Here is a 24,138-nt window from a genome sequence, read left to right as displayed (position 1 = left end):
TTACCAAACAATCATTCAATTCTAAGGGCAAAAGAAAGACCTCTTACTGGACATCTAAGGACCCGGAAAACTGATCACCCGTACACCTTTCCCATAAAAAAACAAAAAAGCAAAACTTAAGTATGGAGTTTAGAAAATTATGAAGTGGATTCAAGATTATACCATAACATATGAAAAAGAGTAGAGATAACCCAGGAGATTAAAAAAAAAAAGCCAGTGTGATAGCTGAGCAGCAAGTTTAGAAAGCAATCAGTCTACATTAAAACAGAAGACTAGAGGGCTTCAAGAAGAATGTCTTTAAGAAAAACTAGCTGTAATAACACAAAACACATAATTAAAAATCAGGAAGTATACTGCATACAGACATATTATAGCATGACATGACATAATGTATTATAATAACATGATATATTACTTATATATATTTTCATATTGATAAGATGAAGGCATAATTTCTTCTTATTACCATCGGTAATATTTACCCAGGGAAAACAAATGCAAGAAGGGTGTGATCTAAATAAAAAACACTCAAAAATGAGGCATGATTTTGGGCAACTGCTGTACTGTTAGAAAGATCATTCCAGGAAAAAAAAAAGTAAAAAAAAAAGGCAGATAGTCTGAAAATAATATAATATAGTTTATAATTGGTATTAGCAACACCCTGTGAAACTCTGGTACTTACACAATAGGGGGTAGAGCTGTCCAAAACCTTGGGAAATGAGGACATAACTGGGAAGAGGCTGGAAAAAGGACTAGAGACTTTGGAGTTGTTCACATCAAGCAGGTGGACCCCAAGGCTGTGAGAAGAGCTGAGAAGGCGAAAAAGGGGCTCAGGAGCATCATACACAGAGGTGACATGAGGAAGAGTAGGCACAGTGGCTGCAAAGGAGCCTTCAGGTCTGGAAACTGTCCATCCAGAAATGTGCACTCTTCCAGAAAGGAAGAGGAAGTGTCTGAACGGAGAATCACTGGTGAGCGGAGTCCAGGCTGAAAAAGAGCCAATGGCATAACACTTGGCAGGAACTGATGACCCAGTTCTGTTCAGTGAGGGGAGAGGACAGCTTGCAGGGTGATTTGGGGTTAGAATGCAAAAACCATCACAGCTGCCATGGGGTCCAGACACAAGGGGGCATGCAATGGGGTAAGGGGAGAAACGAGGCCCCTCTTCCAGCCCTTATCATCACACTGGGACCCTGCGGCCCCAGCTGGGGTAAGGGATGTGCAGTTGGCTCCCTGTTAGTGCCACATCCTCAAAGTAAGAGCATTCTATACTAGATGCTTGCTACACAAAAGCTTTGCTCTAAAGTTTGTCGTTCAGAGAATGTTAGAGAATGTTACATAGCAAGGTCCACAGGCACCTCCCTGGCATCCTCTGGCAGGTGCACGAAGCAGGATTCTGGGTTGGGGGTTAGTCTTGCTGCCTTTGATTATCTTCCACCTGACTGTGGGTATGACCTGAGGGTGAGCATCCTGCCTTGTACTCTGTAAACAATCCTGTTATCACACAACTCAGTGAGCAGTATTTACCCTTATAAGGTACCTCCCCACAGCTCACCAAGCTGCTTTTCAATCAAGCTGTATCTATGGTTGTGAAGGTCACCAAGGCATGTGTTTCAAATTCGAGGCTTTTACAGGAGGAGAGAAGAGTGGATTTTCAGCAAGCTGGAAAGCCAGGAGTAATGAGGCCAACACTGTGGATGTTAACCCCGGTAGCCTCACTCAAACTACATGTTTCATGGCCAGAGGCACCTCCGCGTTTGCATCACCCACCCCAGCTTTTGGGTTGTTTATTCAGTGTTAAGTCACTGAAGCTATGGCTGTACAAGTGCCATACGTAAAGTATCTGACTCCAGAGCAGATCATTTTTTAATACCTTGTCCTCTAAACAACATGATCATTTTCAGTAATAATCACACAATAATCAATAGCAACCGTTTTTCTTCAGTTTTAAAGCATACAGTTAAAAATTTCAATGGTAAAGACATTATTCACATTCAATAAAGATTTTGATTTGTGAACTGAAAATTGCACTTACCAAATTAAAACATTTCACCTTGCAGTTTACGGTCTGCTTCAGTGTTTTAAATTTTAAGTACAAATAAAAACTCCAAATTGCCACACTGAATGACATAATTGAAATAATTTAAGTTCTGTTTCTTTGTGGTTATAATCAAAGTACTACTGATTTTATTCTTAGTCAACTGTTTAAATTTAGGAATATGTAGTATTCCTATAGACCGAGGGATTACGCAGGGACTGGGGACAGGGACTCTCTTACAGTGAACGACACCAATTCTGGACCCTGAAACAAACAAACAGGCGTGAGTAGCTGAGACCCTGTGCGTCAGGGGCTGAGTAACTGAGCATTTTCCCTAGTAACTTCTGTGTAGAATACTGTGCTTATGAAAGGATAAGTGACAAAATGTGTTAATTTGAAGATCACACATATATTTTTAAAACACAACCACCACCACAGGAGCTGTTTCGATCACAGGCCAATAAAATCATTTTTTCAGGGAGAGTATTTTATCACTGGCATTTTTAGAATTTCCAGTGCATGGGGATAATAAAAAGCAGATCAAGCTTTCAGTGGGTTTCATTATTGTTATTAAATTCTCTACAGACAATGTGCCCCTTCCTCCCTGTCCCCAATGTGGACCACAGTCACTGAGCCATGGAGCCTGCCCTGTTACACCTCCCACTGGAGAGGTCCTGACACTCCAGAAGTACTTCCAGAGTGGCGGATTGGCTAGTGCCACCTGTACCAATTGGACCAGGGATTAGTGTGGCACCAGGAAAGCTACAAACCTCTGAGGCTTGGTGCAAAAGTCCTTCCAACAGGAATACTTCTTGTTGAATGGCTGCAACCTGACCCAAACCGACCCTCTCTGTAGATAAGTATATATGCAGGCTCTATGTACACCTGTGCTCAAACTTTATCTTTGTACAATGTTAACAATGGGTTTACATGTCTTTAAAAGGCTTCCAGTGCTTTCCTGGATTAGAAGGATGCATTAGGAACTCAGAGTCATAGACAACACAGCAGGTCCCTTCCTTGCAACCGTAAATAGCCTAAGGCAAAACTATGATAACAAAAAGAGCAACACTTTTGTGGACCTTCAGATCTATAAGGCGCTAATAATCTAGTTCTAATACATGTAGTAGTCCCCCTTATCTGTTGGTTCAGTTTCAATTACCTGTGGTTACCAGTGGTCTGGAAGCAGGTGATCTTCCTTCCAACCTATCGTCAGAAGGTCAATAGTAACCTAACCTAAGTCACAATGCTTACATCATTCACCTCATTGCATCTCATTACATAGGCATTTTGTCATCTCATATCATCATGAAAAGAAGGGTGTGTTTATTATAATAAGGTATCTTGAGAAAGACCACATTCACATAGCCTTTATCACATTATATTGTTAGACTTGCTCTATGCTATTGTTGTTAATCTCTTATTGTGTCTAATTTATGCACTAAAGTTCATCATAGGTATGTATGTAGAGGGAAAAACATAGTATGTATATATGGGGTTTGGTACTATCTGTGATTTTAAGCATCCACTGGGAGAGCTCAGAACATATCCCACCCTCCGTGGATAAGAGAGACTGCTGTAATTTTACTTTTAAAAAATATTTGAGACATAGGTTTTATCATCCTTATTTTACAAATGAGTAAACTGAAGATCTGAGAAGTTAAGTGACTTCCAAATATCATACCATTGGTACAAGGTGGAGTGGGACACAAAGTGGGACACAAATCTTGAGTCCAGTGCACTTCACAGTGCAGAGCTTAGAAATATGGTAGTAACAGGGACTGTCACGGATGAGATGATAGAGGGGTCTTACTGCTAGCAAGAAGTTTACAATCTGCTTTTATCTAGTAGGCCAGATTCCATTACATTTAATCCATCATTAATAACCCTTTCCCATCTTGTCCACCTGACAGATTCCTCCATATCTTTTAAGACCCCAAAGTGAGTTGTTTTCTCCTTTGTCTTGCCACTCCAGTCTCATGTTTTTCAACCAGGCTAAACTGTAAGCCCTGATTTACATATCTGTCTCTAAACTTGTTTGTGAGCTCCTAAGATCAGGAGCATTGGTTTATTCTTATTTGTATCCCCAGCGTCTAGCAAGGTGTCTGGCACCTATCAGGCTCAGGGTATGTTTTAATCTCTACACATCCCAACTTCTGGGAAAAAAATATAATTAAAAGTATTTATAATTGAGGGTGAGTCAGTGTAACCTCACCCTCCTATACTGACAAGAATATATCCATTAACTTCTATTTGCTTTCTCTTAGCAATGAGAGGTAAGAAATCTAGAGAGAACACACTGACATCACTGACTCCATTTCCAAACACTGATATTGAGAATGTAACAAAATTATCCTGTAAATGAAATCAATATTCTATTTCTTAATCTAAAAATTTCTCCCATACCAATCTTATATCACATTAGCAAACTCACAGAAAATACTGGAGTTGGAATGGGTCTTTGAAAACCATGCAGCTCAATACTCTGATTTTACACATGAGGAAATCAAGACTAACATTCATGTTTGCTTAGTGGACAAGCTAAGCCAGTGAGCACTTTCCGATACTCCCTGCTGCTCCTATCACCCAAAGAGGAAAAAGATTGGTAACAGCAAAGTCCAGGGGCAGACTCACCCACCCACTCCCCACTGGAGGAAATGCAACAGCTAAAACAAGAACCTCCACAGTCCTTGGCTCCAGTTACAGAGGATTATTCCCCTGACCAAGCAATATGTCCGTAAAATGCAAGTTTTATCCTCTAGAGAAATTAAAATGGAGTGCTCTGCTCAAACAAAAAGATCAACACATACTTCTGGAGCAAAAAAAACAATGTCAAGTGAGAGATCAGAAGGGGCTTAATTTGAGAACAACTGACTTCCATAATTGTAAGATAATAAATCTGTCTTCTTTTGAGCAACTGTTTTTATTAATTTGTCATGGCTGCTATACGAAACTCACAGTGACGTCATATAGCACTCAGATGGGGCAGGTGGAGGACGCGGGAGGTAGGCAAGCTCAGGGGCTGTGGGATCCTCTTCCCTTCAGAGGGGGACCTGGTGGGGGCTGGGGTGATCATGTAATGAATTCTGGAGGGGAGAAAGTCTGTGTCCTGAGCTACACTTGACCTCAGTGTCAGCAGAGCCTGTCAGCTGAAGGTAGAGTAGAAGGTTGGGGGGATGTGGAAAGCAAACTGTGATCCTGAGCTGGCCACCGAAAGGCAAAGTCCCCAAACATGAGGATAACGGTCTGAGCGGAGAGAGGCTTTGAAAGGCACAGTCGGAGGCCAGAGAATAAAACAGTCATGGAGATAAAGGCAGCGGGGAATGGATGGGGGAGCAATTGGTGGGGATGAGGGTGGAGGGTGGTATCTGGATGAGCCCTGAGGGCTGTTGTCTGCAGGGGCCGCTGCACACCTTGCCCCGCCCACCTCCCTGCTTCCTCCCTGCACCTCCTGCAGTGGAGAACAGCTCACTCTCCAGCAAGCTGCCCAAACCAGAGACCCGGGGGTCATGCACGGGATCCTTCCCTCTCCCTCACACTTCATATTCGTTATAACTCTGGGAACATTAGCTAAGAAATCTGAAGTGGGAGGAGGGAAGCTGGCCCCACGAGTGCTACACTGTCATCAATTTGCGATGTGTATTTAGCAGTCTTTTATGGGTTTCTACCAAATAAAGGAATGAGGGTACAGATTCCTATACTGAGGAGCTCAGGGCATTTTTCCATATGGAGGAATGTGGGTCACTGTGGAAAGTCAAATTCTAAGATGGGCCCCAAGATTCCTACCTCCTGATGTACATCCCCTGTATAATCACCCGATCTTAAGTGTGGGTAGCTTAGGTGCAAATATAATGGGATTCTCTCCTGTGGTTCAGTTAATTTATATGCAGAAGATGAAGGGACATCCTCCTAGCTGAGCGCCCCAGTCCTACAACTGCAAAGAACTGAATTCTGCCAAGGACCTGTATGAGCTTGGCCCAGATGAGAAGGCAGCCGGATGGCCACCCCCTGCAGCCCTGTGAGACGCTGAGCAGAGGACGCAGCCGAGCCATGCCCGAGACTCCTGAGCTAAGGAAACTGAGATAATAAATGTGTGTTGACTTAAGCTGCTAAATGTGTGGTAATTTGTTACGTGCCAATGGAAAACTAACAGAGGCACCGCTTACTACATGCAGGAATGAGGGGCATGTGTGACCCCATCTTGGATCATCCGGCCTGCTTGCCTTCCTAGGAGGACTGCTAAGAGAAATACAAGCTCACATTCTTTACCAATGTCTAATAGGAGCTTCTCTTACATAAAGAAAATTGGTCATTTTGAACAAAACAGGTAACAAGGCATCAGTGCTTACCAATAGGTATAATTACCTTCATCTTCTAACAATCTTGAGGTTTTAAAACTACCCAGTAAAGAAGGGGTGGGAAACTGCACCTTGGGGAGCATTTATTGGCCTGGGTGAACCATTTGTATTCAATTTTCAAGAATGTACCAGAGGACGGGGCACAAGCCACAGCAACCTCCTAATTCCATCCTGATCAAAAGTGAAGCTACAAGTTCCTCTATTAATCCCTCCGATGGTTAGAAACTCAGTTTCATGATCCCTCAGCACCCGCCAGACCTCCGAGGAAGAGTACATGTTTGTAACTGTTTACTGTCCTCCTATTATTGCTCCATCTCTAGGCAGGCACTTTAAATGTGTCCTGCACTGCGATCTGGCTCCTGACCCCCTTTAACCCCAAGCACTTTGCCTCTGTCATTCTACTCTCCCGCGACAGGGAATTTTGTTCCACTTCTCATGTATGTCATGTCTGTGTGTGACTCTAGCAAGTTAACCGAATCTGGGGAGGGCATCATGGGGCCCTCTGATTTGTTGCCAAGTCAGACAGAAACTGTGGGTAACCTGGGGCCATACTACTTGCTACTGGCATCTGAAGCAGGGTGGCAGCAGTCTTGTGGGACTGAACCCTTAGCCTGTGGGGATATCTGACACTATCTCCAGGTAAACAGCATTCAATTGAGTTAAATTATAGGTCACCCAGCTGGTGTCATGGAAAATTGCTTTGTGTGGGGGGAAAAAACCTTCATAGATTTGGTGACTGAAAGTATGAGAATTGAAGTGTTCAGTATGAGGAATAAAGGAGACACTGGTGGAAAACTGGGGAATCTTCCAATGCACCTTTACAGAAGGTACTGCTGTTTGTGGTGATGTATTTATTATTTATTATTATATATTATTAATAATAATATCTGGATTCAAGGGACGACAATTCTTCTATTCTGATCCAAGTAGGTTTTGCAAATATGTAGCGCCTGCTGTATGCAAGTTTTGCTCCATGTCCTGGAGGGGTGGGGCGGAAGGAGACGAGGTTCCTGTCCTTAGAAGGTGGACCCTCCTCAGAGTTCTCACTGCTCCTCTCTTAGCTCTCATCTCCCTGATCCCTCATCCCAAATTCTCCACTAGTGTCCATGCCTGCCTTGGTGCTCCAATGCCTTAAGATAAAATCCAAAGTTCCAGCTGGTGTGACCTTCTATGATTCCTCCCCACCCTAACTCCGGGGAGCTCTTTGCTCAGCCTCTAGGCCTTGCCAGCCCTGCTTCCCTTTCTGAAGCACTGCTTCTTCCCTTTCTCCCCTAGGAGAATCATACATGTTACCCTGGACTCGATGTAGGTACTGCCTCCAATGGGGAGCCTTCTCTGCCATCTTAAACTGGGTAGCCCCAAACACCCTCTATGGCAATCCTGGAAACATTGTAAGATGATAGCTATTTACCCATCTCTCTCTCACTATCCTCTGCTCCTTGAGGCCATAGTGGAATGTCCTTTGTTTCTTTACCCACTAAGGACCCTGTATGGCCATGCTGGAAGCAGATGTCCAGATAGAGCTCGCTGGATGAGTAACCTGAAGTGCTCTCAGGTCCAGTCACCTGGGAGTGATCCCTTGGAGGTGACAGAATGGACGAGAGGTTTTTCACCTGCTCTAGAGTTGCATAAATTTGGAAAAATACATACTCCACATGTCAAGATTTAAAGTTTAAAAATGGAAGCAAACCTCCAGATTCTGCTTTAGTTAGCAACTGCCTCTCCAACTACACTGTAAACTCCAAGAATTTAAAGCCATTTCTTTTTGAAATTCCAGCTCCTAGCATAGTACCTTCTCTAGAGAAGGCCCACTTTCTCTACTGTTTTGGATAAATGGAATATGAGTAGTCAGTATTTGGCACAACATTTTCTGAAGTGTGTTAAATGTGTGTGTATACTATGCTAAATTATAAATGTGTTATATACATGTGTGAGAAACAGATATACTTCAGATGCCCCTTAACAAACACCATGCTGAATTCTTCAATAACATGATTAACCTAGTTTTTTAGCTTTGGTTTTCACTGTCTTAGTGTAGATACTTGCTATCCCTGGTCTGGATGATTAAAAACAAACAAAGAAACAAACCCTCATGGATCCTTTGCTTCTGATATTCTTATTGAAATACAGTATATCTCCTTTACGATAGCCATAGCTGGCTTTTTTAAGTACACATCTGACTGTGTCTCTTCAGATCTCAAAAATGTCTATAGTCCCTCTACTTTGAAAGGGATTGTGTTCAAGCTCTTGAACATGGAACACAACAAGCCTGGCCCCCTGATGACCTTGCTGGCCTCCTCATTCATTGTGCCCATTGTGTACCCCAACCCATCCTTCAGACACTCAGAACTACCCAGCACCCCCAAACCCACATGCATTTTCACCCCTCTTTGCCAGTGTCGTTTTCTCTGATAATCCACCTTTTCAACATTGATTAATCCTGAACATTTCCATGACCCAGCTCCAACTTCCTTCCTTCCACCTTGTCCTGGAAATCTGTATCTGGAAGAATGCTTTGCCTGACTCAGTGCAGCTCCAACAATAAGAAGTTTGCTATCTCACCTAAGGACATCAGGGCCAAGGCAATTCCATGGTTAATTCAACACTCCAGTGGGTCACATAAAATATGGGTTTTTTTTCCAACTTTCTGTTCTGCCATCTTCAGTGAGGCTTTTGTCCCAAGTTTGTTTGGCAGACCTCCCCTCACAAGCCATGGAGAGAAGTGTTTGTCATATGTTCATGTCTCTATTAGCAGATTAGTCAGTTTTCAGAACAGAAACAATGGAATGTTTGTGTGTGTGTCTGTGGGTGCATGTGTGGTGAGAGGGAGATACATTTATTTTTAAAGAACTGGTTCATGTGATTGTGGAGACTAAGAAACCTGAAATTTGCAGGTAGGCTGGCAGGCTGACACAGGAAGGAATTGATGTTACAGATTGATGCCAAAGGTTTCAGAAAGCACAATTCCCTCTTCCTCGGGGAACTTTGGTCTTTCTCGATTCTTAAGGTCTTCAACTGATTGGCTGAGACCCACCAACATTGAGGACAATCTGCTTTACTCAAAGTCTAATGTAAATGCTAATCTCACCTAAAAAAAACTTTATGGAAATATCTGGAATAACATTTGACCAAATATCTTGGTACTGTGGACTAGCTGATTTGACACAAAATTAGCCATTATGATGTCTGAATCCATCACTCTCCAAGAGACTGAGCTCACCATGATTGGTGTGGGTATTAGCCAAGAGTAGCCTTCTGGGGCTGGGGAGGTACTTCTTCCCTGAGCACATGGTCTGTGTAGAGGGTGAACACAAACAAAACTGAGGCTCTGCCTGCAAGGCACACTGAAGTTATGGGTGGGGTTGGATGACGGTATAGATTTGAACAGTTAAACAACAAAGTCTGTTAAAAACTAGGCAGGTCTTCTTTTTTTTTTAGGAGATAAAATTCATTTAATAGTGTTTTTACCACTAAACAGCAGACAATTGTTCTATCCTTTAAAGTTTTCTATGTTAGATCAATCTAATTCCCCAGAAATGGCCAAAATCTCACATCTCACTATTTTCAGAAAATATTAGCACTGAAAAAAACCTTAGTGATTTAGATTACTCAATTAATATTACTCCATTTAGCATCTGGCTTGAATTTAATTGGAAACCTCTTAGAATCTCGTCTGTCAGAGGTTTAGAACTTGGAAACTCAATTTGGAAGATTGTGTTGCTTAAAGTCATTGCCTTTCTAAACAATGAATTTAAAAATGTTTTTTTCTACCATCCACTATATAATTATAATAAAACAATAAAGATCATGATTCACAGGCAGGCAGAATCACAATACTTTATGGAATCCTTTACATGTCCTATAAACTCTATTAGAGTCCTTGCTATACTGAGTCATGGGTTTATGACTTATTTTCCTCTTTAGACTGTGAGTTCACCCTTGAATAAGAACCACGTATCAGTTACCTCCTTGTTAACAGCTGCATGCATGGTGCTCGGCTTCAGGGAGCTACTCCATAAGTGCCACTGAACTGACCAAAGCAGTGTGTTCTGATGCGAAATCTGCATTGTGCTTCCCATTGCCACAGAAATCATGTATTAATATCCACCACAAATTTCACTGAAGTCACAGATTCCCAAGTATTATACTGTGGATAAAACTGCAATATTTCCAGAATCTTTAGCCTGGCCTTAGTTCATCTCCATAACAATAGGTGTTTCCAAGGGGTGAAGAGAAGTAGCCATATCCATATCAATAGGTAATTACAAGGGTGGGTAGGGAGTGAGGGCACACCTGGACCAGAGAGGTTTGGTGGGGTCCTTTTGCAGCTAGGTCATGAGAGACACAGGTTAGCAGAAGTTGTTGACTGCTTATAAGCAATAAACACTCCAATTTTTTTCTCCTTTGAATGACTTCAGCGTCAAAGGTTATTTGCCCTGGGCAGGGAACATATTTCCCCCTCCCCGAAGTTACACCTGGTGGTAGTCTGCAAGGAAATGTGAACCCGGAATCTGTCTTCATGGGTGTGATGCTAGGGCAGACTCCCCTAGAGATAGTGGGAGGATACCTGGAAACCCCCATTGTAGGTGGTGGGGAGGCCCAGGTGGCTGCTGCTGTGGGGGGTGTTGACTCACTCTTCCCTCTGGCAGTGGTTGCAAAGTGCCTGTCACACCTCAGGGAATCAGGTGCTTCTGGATTGGCTGACGGGAGCCATCAGGGCAGAGTGGCCTAATCAGGGTGATTTACCATACTTACCCACTAGTTGGAAAACATATGCTGAGCTCCAGCAGGTGTTATAGGAGTTGGGGATGAAAAACATCATCTATAATGTGGATACTCAGGGCCCCAATGAGGAGATGTTCACCATTGAAATAAGAACTCAGGTGTGCCATACAGCTCCCCCATCTCTCTTTGGGCCCGTAGTGACTAGTCTTGCCCACCCCCGACGGCAACCCATAAGTGAAACTACTCGTACTTTAGCAGGTTTGGGGAGGTTGAAACAATAACAGCATGGAAGGAAGTACTGGCTACAACTGAAAGGAGAGGTGCAAAGAGCCCCATGAAGGTCTTGAGGACCCAGATGTGGGTTGATCTGATAAAGGCCGGGAAGTGAGAGAAAAACTTGATGGGCAGCCCAACAGGGTTTTGTTAGAACTGTGGCACCATTTAAAGCCATAGAAGCAGTTCCAGCCATTGAGGTCCAGGACACAGAAGCCAGAGGCAAAGCCCCATGTCCAGCCTATGTCCCTGGAAGACTTCCTGGGGGACAGTACTCGGCTCCACCTGAGCCCTCACCCCAACAGGAAGACGACTGGGCATCACAGTTTGACTGAGGTGGAGGTCAAGGCCCCCACTTTGGGAAATATTGTGGTGACCAGAGGCCACATGTAGAATTAACAATTCATTGGACCCTTGTGAATGTACAACATGTCCTGGTACTGGTGGACACAGGAGCTCAATGTTCTCTGATTTATGGCAACCCTGAGTGTTTTCCTGGGACCCCTGCTGTGACAGATGACTATGGGGGTAAGGTAATTAGAGGGAAGAAAGCCCAAATCCCACTGGGGATAGGACGTTGACCCCAAAGGAGTATACTGTGTACATTTCTCCCATCCCTGAATATATTTTGGGGTGGATATCCAGCAGGGCCTGTGGTTACAGACCACTGCAGGTGAGTTCAGACTGAGGGTACGTGTGGTAAAGGCAGTTCTGAGGGGACATACTAAGTGTGCACCTGTAGCTGTGCCTGTACCTGGGTGGGTAATAAATACTGAGCAATATAAATTGCCTGAGGGACACAAGGAAATTGGAGAAACTCTACAGGAGTTGTAGAAGGTGGGCATCATAAAGCCCACTGATAGTCCTTTTAATTTCCCAGAATGCCAACTTGATGGTTGGTCACCAGACCCTTCTGGGGCAAGAGTTGTGGCAAGACCTATAGGCCTCTGGTCAGACTAAGACTGTTACCATACATCATGTGACTGGCCATTTAACTTTGGCATCCCCAGGGAATGATGAAGCAGACACATTGGCCCAGGAGCACTGGCTAGAAGGAAAGCCTGCTCTGATGTAGCTCAGTGGTTACATCAGTGTTTGTTGCACATGAGTCAAAAGACAGTGTAGGCTGTAGCCCACTGGTGGGGCTTGCCATTGACCTTTGAAGTTAGCCGAGCCCAGAAGAAGTGCCTCATGTGCTCTAAGAAGGACTTAAACTGAGTCCCACAGCAACATGGGACAATAGTAAGGGGGCCGATACCCATTGTCAGGTGGCAGATAGACAACCTGGGGCCTCTGCCCATATTAGAAGGATATCAGTATGCCATGACTTGTGTGGACATGGCTTCTGGACTGTTGGTTGCTTTTCCTGCACGTTGTGCAGATCAGCAAACCATCAAGAGGGCCTAGAGTGTCTCTTTGCCGCCTATGGCCGGCCACAGGTGATTGAGAGCAATCAAGGCACTCACTTTACTGGACATGCATTACAAGGATGGGTGCAGCAATTAGGAATAAAGTGGAAGTTTCATGTACCATATAACTACTGGGGCAGGCATCATAGAGAAGTACAATGATTTTTTGAAATCTGGCTTGAAGTCATATACCAATAATCCACATGGCTGGTCAGTTTACTTATGGACAGTGCTATAGTGTTTGAATGATAAGCCCTGAAAATCAGCCTTGAGCCCTGTGGACATGCTAATACATATTGTTGCCTCTCCTATACTACTGTATGTGCAAACCAAAGAGGAGTCATTGAAGCCAAGATATGGCCAGCAGAGTAACATCCTGCTGCCAGCCCCAACTGCATTAAGCCCTGGAGACTCTGTTGAGCGGATGTGGCCCTAGACCTTCTGACACGTGGATGAGCGATGACTGGCCCTTCTGGCACCTTGAGGAAAAAGCCTAGAAGCTGGCCTCCTGTGTGTTCCTGGAGTAACAGCAGAATGGCCCGCAAAGATCATGGTAGTGTACCGAAAAAGGCTGGGAGGTAAGAGCATCTTACAGGGAAGTTTTATCTTTATAGCCAGTGCATGTACCTCCTGTAGCCCTATATATTGACCCACCTGTAACTCCCACGAGGAGGTGGGTGAAGGTCTGGTATATTAGCCCAGGGTGAGATCCCATTCCTGCCACTGTCCTATCACAGGACCACTCTCTTGCATGCATCCTACCTGATGGACAAGATTTGCCTAGCTGGTGTCATTAAAACATGTATCTTATTGCCCTTAAGTTAATTTTTTTCTACAGTTCCTATGGCCTACACCTGCCCCCTGGCTGCAGCTCCCATGTGATGAGTGCACTGAACTCCCCACCCATTCAGTGACTGGCCTCCTATGGAATGGGTGAGCTGTGGACTTAATCGGCATAGGACTTTGAACCTATCTGAATTCTCTGGCTTGAGGATTATCATGATTTTATTGATGTTGTTTTGTATGTTATTAGTCTGTTAATAAAACTGGAGTTATTAGCTCCAGTTTTCTCACACAGGGGCCATTGTGGCAGATGGGGAGTGAGTAGATTGTGAGGCGAGATTTCTCGAGGGGTGGGCTGTGGGTAAAATTGCAATATTTCCAGAATCTGTCATCTGGCCTTAATTCATCTATATATAAATAGGTGTTACTAAGGGGTAGAGAGAAGTAGTCCATCTCCATATCAATAGGTGATTACAAGTAGGGTGGGGAGTGAGGGCACACCTGGACCAGAGAGGTTTGGTGGGTTCCTTTTGCAGTAGGGTCACGAGAGACATACGCGAGCAGAAGTTGTCAACTGTTTGCATGCAATAAATGGATTTCTCCCAGTTTATTTCTCTCTTTTACTGATTACAGCTTCAAAGGTTCTTTGACCTGGGCTGGGAACATATTCCCCTTCCAACCTACCCTGGAGGTTGGAAATAATATTCCAACTGGCAATTATTTCTAGATACTCTTGGAAAGAACTTAAGGGACAATAAATCTTGGCTATATAGTCTAGTCATTCCAAGTTCTCTTCTTTTTCACACATTCATAACCTGAAAAATATCCCAATGACAAAGTAAAGAACCCTCTTAAGCTTATACTCAGTAATGATAATAAGAAATAAGGGTCCATTGTTTGCCCTAAGTATCAACTGAGAAAAAGGAGATCATCTGGACTCTATCATCTGTTGCAGCCTCAAGTGCAACTATGAAATTCAGAAGTTTTCATGACTCATCTTTGTTAATTGGGTGCAGTTCCCCAAAGTTTAGGAAGGGAAATCATCTTTACCAAGTCTTCACCAAGAAGCCAAAAGGTATCAGGACTGCTAAACCCAGAGGATGATAAAGTCACCCCTCAGTTGTCCACTGTGGAGAAATCCATTGAGCTTATAAATTCCAGGAACATTTACTAAGCACCTCCCATGTTCTAAGCACCATGAGAGACCCTTACTTGCAGTTACATTTTCTAGTTTATAGTTCTCTGCCTTTTCTCAAACAGAAAAGTATCAAATATCCTATTACACTGTTACTGACTGGCAAAAAGACAAAACAGGACCCAAATGGAGTCACTCACATTAAGCAAAGCCATCAAACACAGGCTTACTACCCAATGTAAATGCATTTTCAATCTTCCCCAGAAACGTAGTCTTAACTGGCCAGCCAGGGATTTTCCAGTCAGCACCATGAGGTAATCTGGTGCTAACAGCACTTGGGGGATGGACCCATCCCCCCCAAGAAGATATGGTGACCCCTCAATAAGACCCCCTGCTCTTTCCCCTAAGGGAAAGTGACCTGGTCTGAAATAATCCTATTTTGCTAAAAAATTATTGCCCCATTCTCCTTCCTATATAATCCTTCCTTTTTGTACAACTCCTTGGGGCATCTCTCAGCTTGCTAGTGGGATGCTGACTGATTCATGAATCATTTAAGAAAGCCACTCAGATCTTCAAATTTACTTGGTTGAATTTTGTCTTTTAGTGTGATAAGATAACAAGTTATACCTATGGCAATGAGCATATAGTGACTCACACCATGCACTGGACGTTACCATAAAGCACCTTATCTGCATTATGTAACTCTGTCTTCATAAACGTTCATGAGGTGGCTTGGATCCTTATCTCCATGTGTGAGGTGGAGACCCTGGGAGTTGCATGTAGGTAGGCAACATGCTAACAGCACCATCAGGAGGAAGGCAGAGAACCCAGACTCCACTCCAGGTCTGCATGACTGCAGAGTTCACACTTGGCCCTCCACACCTTAAGGCTGCCCACACACGTAGCAGGTTTTATACATATTATCTGATGTAAAGCTCAAAATGAGAGAAGGTTAAACTCTCAAATCAACACATAAAGATAAAACTTCTTCCTGTGGTTGTCTTAAAAGCAAAAGCCAAAAACTAAATCAAAACAACACCCTGAACCCATGTAAAGAAGAGAATGTGTGAACAGAGGAAAACACTAAAAATTTTGCAGTGCCTATCCAGTATTACCCATGAGCACTTCAGTCACTACAGAGAATATTATTAGTTTAGGAAGACTCATTATAACCTGGAGGGAATGCCCTTTTTAGCTCTAATTTCATAATCACCTAGCATAAGAATATAATTACAAATGTAATTTCTTGTATATCTTGAACACGAGAAGCAGATTCATTGAAAAAAATGTAAGCACTCTAACCATTGGAAAGAGATGTCCACCCTTGCAAGTATAAAATGCCATGTATCTGTATCATGTCATATGAACTTAGCTTGTGTCAATTAAGTTGTCATAAGATTATTATCAGAAACCTGATCATTTCTGGGTGATTTAATCAAGTTCAGTTTCTATGCCCACTGGGCCAAGGAATAAATGTACCAAGTAAACTTATGAAGTTAATAATGTCAACTTATGAAGCTATTGGCAGTCAGCTAGCTTTTTCCTGGGTCACCCACTCTCCCTCATTGTGCCTGATTTCTTCCTATGGTCCCACAAAGTGAGTGAGACAAGTGATGCTCATAGGGGTTTAGGAATGTGCTTAGTTCTGTACAGCTGATGGCAATGAATTCTAGAAGCAGAGGAACAGATGTAACAGCCAAGAACTGTCCACGTGACCCGGAGGCATGTTCTTTTTACCTGCCACAAACTACAAAGACCTTGGGTGATATTGGGGTCCTCTGTTCTCAGTGCCTGAGTAGGGACCCCACATTGGCTCTTCTTGAGAGCTTTATTTCTTATCTTCACAGCTAAGCAGTTAAAAATACTTTAAAATGTCTCCCCTGCCTTCCCTTCCATCCTTCCCTTTAACATTTTTGCCCTTTCTCTTGCCTCCCGGCCACCCCTGCCCACTAAATGCTTGAGGACAATGATTAGGATTACATCCACTTGTAAAGTACATTAGTCATGGGGGTGACAGTACAGCAGAGGAAATACAGTCAATGATATTGTAATATCTTTATATGTTAACAGATGGTAACTACACTTACCGTGGTGAACATTTAGTAATGCATATGGTTGCTGAATCGTGATGTTGTACAACTAAAACCAATATAATATTATATATCAACTACATTCCATTAAAAATGATTAATTTGTGGAAAAAAGAGGAAGAGAAGTGGGGGAGAATGAGGACCCCCCTCGCCATTTTTCTTCTGAACTACTCATGGATTGTTTCTGGCTATAGCCTGCCTTCAGTTCTCTCCCCGCATGCTGACAGCATCCGCTTTGCCTGTTATTTTTAGCTGGCGCTTGGTCCAATCTGTTAAGTCCTGACCATGGAAGGTACTGAAGTGACATCAGTGACAGCATGCATCCCAGCAAGCCTCATTGCCATGGTCATGGTCAGCCTTTCCAGACTTCCTGTTTTATTAATGTTAAAAAATGGCTCTTCTCACTTAACCAAATTCTAGCAGAACAGAACTTCAACACTCAATCCTCCACCAACCTCTCCCTGACAGAGCCATCCAGATGAAAGGACTTCGGGATGTTGGCTCAGATGGGAAAATGTGGCCTTGGTTAAACTCTCACTACCTAATAAACTTTCTCTGGATGGAATATTCATCCAACATGTAAGTCACATGACACTCCCTTTTACAATTCAGTCCTTACCATGTAGCAAATGCAAAATTCTGCAAATGATACAAATTTTCAAATTCTTTTCTTAAAAATGAAGTAAAAATAAATGGGTATTCACCTGGAACAAAGCTTCCCTGGACCACCTCCTTGTACGCCCACCAGCCTTCATGGATTTTTGGTGAATTCTGTTGAGCTAAAGAAAAAAACAAGGAAAAGAGATTAAGGTGATTGAAGAGAAGTATTGTGTCCTGGCCAAGTAAGAAGGATGATTACACATAAAATAATGCTTTTCTACCCAAAAGTCACACTACAAAATGCAAGAGCGATCATATACCTCCTTTCCTAAATAGATTATTAATCTGTAAATATATTGTCATGAGCTTTATAAAAAATAGTATTTCTATTGAAAAGGAATAGTAATCATGCATTTCAGCCTACCTGAATTTCCCTGTCATTTGTCTTTACCTCTGACTCTCCTCTGTACCTGCCCCTAAACACACACACACACACACACACACACACATACACACACACGCACCCTCTGCTGGAATTGAGGAGAGGAGGTTGACCCCATCCACGAGCCAGGCAAGAACCCAACATGTACGTGGAATCTTTAGGAATGGACAGATAGTGAGTCTGATGAAAAAGAAAAGGCTAAGCTAGAAGAGGGAATGTGTAATCAGACAGCTTTCCTGGGGCCCCAGGAAAATGAAAACTAGAAAATAATTAATCGCAGGGAAGACTTTTGACATCTGAGAGTGAAAGGGTGGAAAGCTCAAGAAATCAGGACTTACCATAGGGACCTGTGAGATCATGATGGACATGATCTCAGGATAATCCTTGACATTTATGACAGCTGATGGGTGGACTGGGGTAGTTCCATTATACATGCATATACACTCCTAAGCACAGGTGACACATAAACTTCTGTAGATCCCTTTACTAATTAAACTGCATTCATATTTCAGCTCTTAGTCACATTGGAGAAAAATAAGGTAATTTCAACCAAACTTGTAATTAGGCCAGTATTCAGCAAATGTTAAACCTTTAGTTTATTTTCCTTTCCTATTTTTTTTTCAGACTCTTTCTTCAGGCTCATTTTGGGTTAAAGAGAATGGTCCAACAAAATGGGTTGGAAAGCAAAGCTGTGTGTAGAGAGAGGATTTGCTAAATCCTTTTAGCTTCTATATGAGTTTAAATTGCTTATCTCCAGGTGTCTGTCTATAGAATAGAGAAGATACTTTTTCTCTTTATGACATTAAGACCCCTGAGGCTTGCAGCTCTATATGATGGAGGGTTTATGACACAGTATGAGTAGAAGAGAAACCCACATTTTCTGGAGCTGACAGTGGGATTCAGGGACTTTAGAAACAAATAAAAGAGAGACAAAGAACTCTGGAATTTAAGATTCTGGAAAGATAATACCTTTCAAGTTGCCCAGGACAGATCTAGGGCATGGATGCTTCTCAGTACACTGGATTCCCCAGTATTCTGACTTCTCATGTGGAATGGACAGAGCTCAGATATTCCCACAGCTCTTGAGAGAGATTCTTATGGTGGCTGAGTTGAAAGCCAGCTCATCTCTTCTTGGACAGGGGAAGGGACCTCAAAGAAGAGGCTGGAGAGGTTTTGCCTAGCCAGGGAGCCTAGAGGAATGGTTAACTGAGACTCCAGATTATTTGCAGCAGGGAAAGACAAGGAGATATGTCAGCCAAGAGACTTTTAGGCTTGGTCAAATCAAGAAACCAGATCAAGAGTTGTGTGGTTGCAAAATTCACCAAGTAGGTAGACAAAGGACGTTTCTGTAGAGTTCAGAATGATTCTGATTCTCCCTCTTGGCCTAGACTTTGCATGACCCCCGCATCCTCCTTCCCAAGTCACTGGAGGGTCATCACAGGAGCACGAGGGGAATCCAAAAGGCTTAGAAATCTGCGAGATCAAATGTTACCTAAGATCCAGTGGCCCTTTCTTGAAATAAACACTGTGCACTACTCACCTTGAAATAATTAAATAAAATTCATGGACACTACATCCTACTGATAAAAAAAAAAAATCTGGTATTTCAGTAAACTTAAATCTAGGTCTGCTGGACATGGAGCATGTGCCTAGAATGGAAAGATACACATTTCTGAAAGCCCAGAACTGCAGACATGACCCAAGAATTTTGTATCAAAGTTAAGCCAAGACTGCTTTTCCTTATCAAAGACAGGAATTTCTAAGTTTTATCAAAACTCACTAAATTATCTAGTCAAGATTGTTGCCTGTTACTGAACAATTTAAACCATAAAAAGAGTCCTTTCACTATTCACAGAGCCAGTTGTTGGGAAAGTCACACTTTCTTGCATATACTTTGTCATTACAACTAAACACCTACATAGCACTCAAAAGCTTTTGCTTTATATTAAATTTTTTTATCAAGTTGCGTTACAAAATATTTTGCTTATGGTATTTACATACAATCATTTAAAAAACCAACGTGTGGTGGAACCAACATGGCGGCGTGAGTAGGACAGTGGGAATCTCCTCCCAAAAACATATATACTTTTGAAAACACAACAAACACAACTAGCCCTAAAAGAGAGAACAGAAGACGCAGGACAGGGGCCAGACTGCAGCTACACCAGCGAGAACCCAGTGCCTGGTGAAAGGGGTAAGATACAAGCCCCGGCCCGGCGGGACCCGAGCACCCCTCCCCCCAGCTCCCGGTGGGAGAAGAATAGGCAGAGCGGGAGGGAGACGGAGCCCAGGACTGCTGAACACCCAGCCCCAGCCATCCGGGCCAGAGCGCAGACACAGTACGTGCCCAGGGGGCCCTGGATACTGGGGGAACAGGGAGTAAGACCTCTGAGCGGGTGCCGAAGCTGATGCCCCTCTGACAAAGAAAAGCGGGGGCTTTTTGAAAGTCTTAAACGGACAGGGACTTAACAGCTTGACGGAAACAACACAGGTCATAGTCCAGCAGCTGGAAATTACAGGGAAAACCGGACGCACTAACCCCCTGGGCAACAGCTCTGAGACCCCTCACGGAGGCAAACAGTCAAGCAGCCCCCCCATCCATCACCCCACCGGGCGCTGCGAAAGCAGAGAAGCAGCCTGAGACAAATTCCGCCCACAGAAAGGGAAATTTCTCCCTCCCGGCCAGGCAAGACACAAAGAACCACTCTACACGCAATTACCCAACACAAGCCACTAGGGGTCGCAGTTGTCCCAGTAAAGAAAGGCCAGTAGCAAGTGAAAATTTTGGCCCTCCCAGCTGACAGTCAATAGCACCTGTCAACATGAAAAGGCAAAAAAATATGATCCAGACAAGACTAACCCAGACAGCTTCGGCATCTGCTACATCTTCCCCTGAGAAGGAATCTGGGGAGATAGATTTAGCCAGTCTTCCTGAAAAAGAATTCAAAACAAAAGTCATAACCATGCTGATGGACTTGCAGAGAAATATGCAAGAACTAAGGAAGGAGAATTCAGAAATAAAACAAGCTCTGGAAGGACTTCAAAACAGAATGGACGAGATGCAAGAGACCATTAATGGACTAGAAAACAGAGAACAGGAACGCAGAGAAGCTGATGCAGAGAGAGATAAAAGGATCTCCAGGAATGAAATAATTTTAAGAGAGCTGAGTGACCAATCGAAAAGGAAAAATATACGAATTATAGGTATACCAGAAGAAGTAGAGAGAGAAAAGGGGATAGAAAATGTCTTTGAAGAAGTAATTGCCTAAAACTTCCCCAAACTAGGGGAAGAAATGGCCTCTCAGACCACAGAGGTACACAGAACTCCCATGATAAGGGATCCAAGGAGGGCAACACCAAGACACATAATAATTAAAATGGCAAACATCAAAGACAAGGACAAAGTATTAAAGGCAGCCAGAGGGAAAAAAAAGGTTACCTACAAAGGAAAACCCATCAGGCTATCGTCAGACTTCTCAACAGAAACCCTACAGGCCAGAAGAGAATGGCATGATATACTTAATGCAATGAAATAGAAGGGCCTAGAACCAAGACTACTGTATCCAGCACGAATATCATTTGAATATGAAGGAGGGATTAAACAATTCCCAGACAAGCAAAAGTTGAGGGAATTTGCCTCCCACAAACCACCTCTACAGGGCATCTTACAGGGACTGCTCTAGATGAGAGCACTCCTAAAAAGAGCACAGAACAAAACACCTAACATATGAAGAAGGGAGGAGGAGGAATAAGAAGGGAGAGAAATAAAGAATCATCAGAACACGTTTATAATAGCTCAACAAGCGAGTTAAGTTAGACAGTAAGATAGTAAAGAAGCTAACCCTAAACCTTTGGTAACCACAAACTTAAAGCCTGCAATGGCAATAAATTCATACCTTTCAATAATCACCCTAAATGTAAATGGACTGAATGCACCAATCAAAAGACACAGAGTAATAGAATGGATAAAAAAGCAAGATCCATCCATATGCTGCTTACAAGAGACTCACCTCAAACCCAAAGACATGCACAGACTTAAAGTCAAGGGATGGAAAAAGATATTTCAAGCAAACAACAGAGAGAAGAAAGCAGGTGTTGCAATTCTGGTATCAGACAAAACAGACTTCAAAATAAAGAAAGTAACAAAAGACAAAGAAGGACATTACATAATGATAAAGGGCTCAGTCCATCAAGAGGATATAACCATTATAAATATATATGCACCCAATACAGGAGCACCAACATACCTGAAACAAATATTAACAGAACTAAAGGAGGAAATAGAATGCAATGCATTCATTCTAGGAGACTTCAACACACCACTCACTCCAAAGGACAGATCCACCAGACAGAAAATAAGTAAGGACACAGAGGCACTGAACAACACACTAGAACAGATGGACCTGATAGACATCTACAGAACTCTACATCCAAAAGCAACAGGATACACATTCTTCTCAAGTGCACATGGAACATTCTCCAGAATAGACCACATACTAGGACACAAAAAGAGCCTCAGTAAATTCCAAAAGATTGAAATCCTACCAACCAACTTTTCAGACCACAAAGGCATTAAACTAGAAATAAACTGTTCAAAGAAAGCAAAAAGGCTCACAAACACATGGAGGCTAAACAACACGCTCCTAAATAATCAATGGATCAATGACCAAATCAAAATGGAGATCCAGCAATATATGGAAACAAATGACAACAACACTAAGCCCCAACTTCTGTGGGACACAGCAAAAGCAGTCTTAAGAGGAAAGTATATAGCAATCCAAGCATATTTAAAAAAGGAAGAACAAGCCCAAATGAACAGTCTAATGTCACAATTATCGAAATTGGAAAAAGAAGAACAAATGAGGCCTAAGGTCAGCAGAAGGAGGGACATAATAAAGATCAGAGAAGAAATAAATAAAATTGAGAAGAATAAAACAATAGCAAAAATCAATGAAATCAAGAGCTGGTTCTTCGAGAAAATAAACAAAATAGATAAGCCTCTAGCCAGACTTACTAAGAGGAAAAGAGAGTCAACACAAATCAACAGTATCAGAAATGAGAAAGGAAAAATCACGACGGACCCGCAGAAATAAAAAGAATTATTAGAGACTACTATGAAAACCTATATGCTAACAAGCTGGGAAACCTAGGAGAAATGGACAACTTCCTAGAAAAATACAACCTTCCAAGACTGACCCAAAAAGAAACAGAAAATCTAAACAGACCAATTACCAGCAACGAAATTGAAGCGGTAATCAAAAAACAACCAAAGAACAAAACCCCTGGGCCAGATGGATTTACCTCGGAATTTTATCAGACATACAGGGAAGACATAATACCCATTCTCCTTAAAGTTTTCCAAGAAATAGAAGAGGAGGGGATACTCCCAAACTCATTCTATGAAGCTAACATCACCCTAATACCAAAACCAGGCAAAGACCCCACCAAAAAAGAAAACTACAGACCAATATCCCTGATGAACGTAGACGCAAAAATACTCAACAAAATTTTAGCAAACCGAATTCAAAAATACATCAAAAGGATCGTACACCATGACCAAGTGGGATTCATCCCAGGGATGCAAGGATGGCACAACATTTGAAAGTCCATCAACATCATCCACCACATCAACAAAAAGAAAGACAAAAACCACATGATCATCTCCATAGATGCTGAAAAAGCATTTGACAAAGTTCAACATCCATTCATGATAAAAACTCTCAGCAAAATGGGAATAGAGGGCAAGTACCTCAACATAATAAAGGCCATCTATGAAAAACCCACAGCCAACATTATATTGAACAGCGAGAAGCTGAAAGCATTTCCGCTGAGATTGGGAACTAGACAGGGATGCCCACTCTCCCCACTGTTATTTAACATAGTACTGGAGGTCCTAGCCATGGCAATCAGACAAAACAAAAAAATACAAGGAATCCAGATTGGCAAAAAAGAAGTTAAACTGTCACTATTTGCAGATGACATGATACTGTACATAAAAAACCCTAAAGACTCCACCTCAGAACTACTAGAACTGATTTCGGAATACAGCAAAGATGCAGGATACAAAATCAACACACAGAAATCTGTGGCTTTCCTATACACCAACAGTGAACCAACAGAAAGAGAAATCAGGAAAACAACTCCATTCACAATTGCATCAAAAAAAATAAAATACCTAGGAATAAACCTAACCAAGGAAGTGAAAGACTTCTACTCTGAAAACTACAAGTCACTCTTAAGAGAAATTAAAGGGGACACTAACAGATGGAAACTCATCCCATGCTCGTG

General features: G+C 42.6%; 1 protein-coding gene across 1 annotated transcript in view; it reads right to left on the bottom strand.

Moving 5' to 3' along the window:
- The window catches only part of CA10 (carbonic anhydrase 10), a 454,967-nt gene that overhangs the window by 359,169 nt on the left and 71,660 nt on the right, over positions 1 to 24,138 (bottom strand). The window contains exon 2 of the mRNA XM_036879814.2: positions 17,513 to 17,587. Coding sequence (XP_036735709.1) covers positions 17,513 to 17,587 — 75 coding nt within the window. The remainder of the gene's footprint in view (positions 1 to 17,512; positions 17,588 to 24,138) is intronic.

This window comes from Manis pentadactyla, chromosome 4 (assembly GCF_030020395.1).
Source record: "Manis pentadactyla isolate mManPen7 chromosome 4, mManPen7.hap1, whole genome shotgun sequence".
Lineage (NCBI taxonomy): Eukaryota > Metazoa > Chordata > Mammalia > Pholidota > Manidae > Manis > Manis pentadactyla.
The sequence above is the reverse complement of the archived record's forward strand: the minus strand, read 5'-3'. Positions and strand labels throughout refer to the sequence as shown.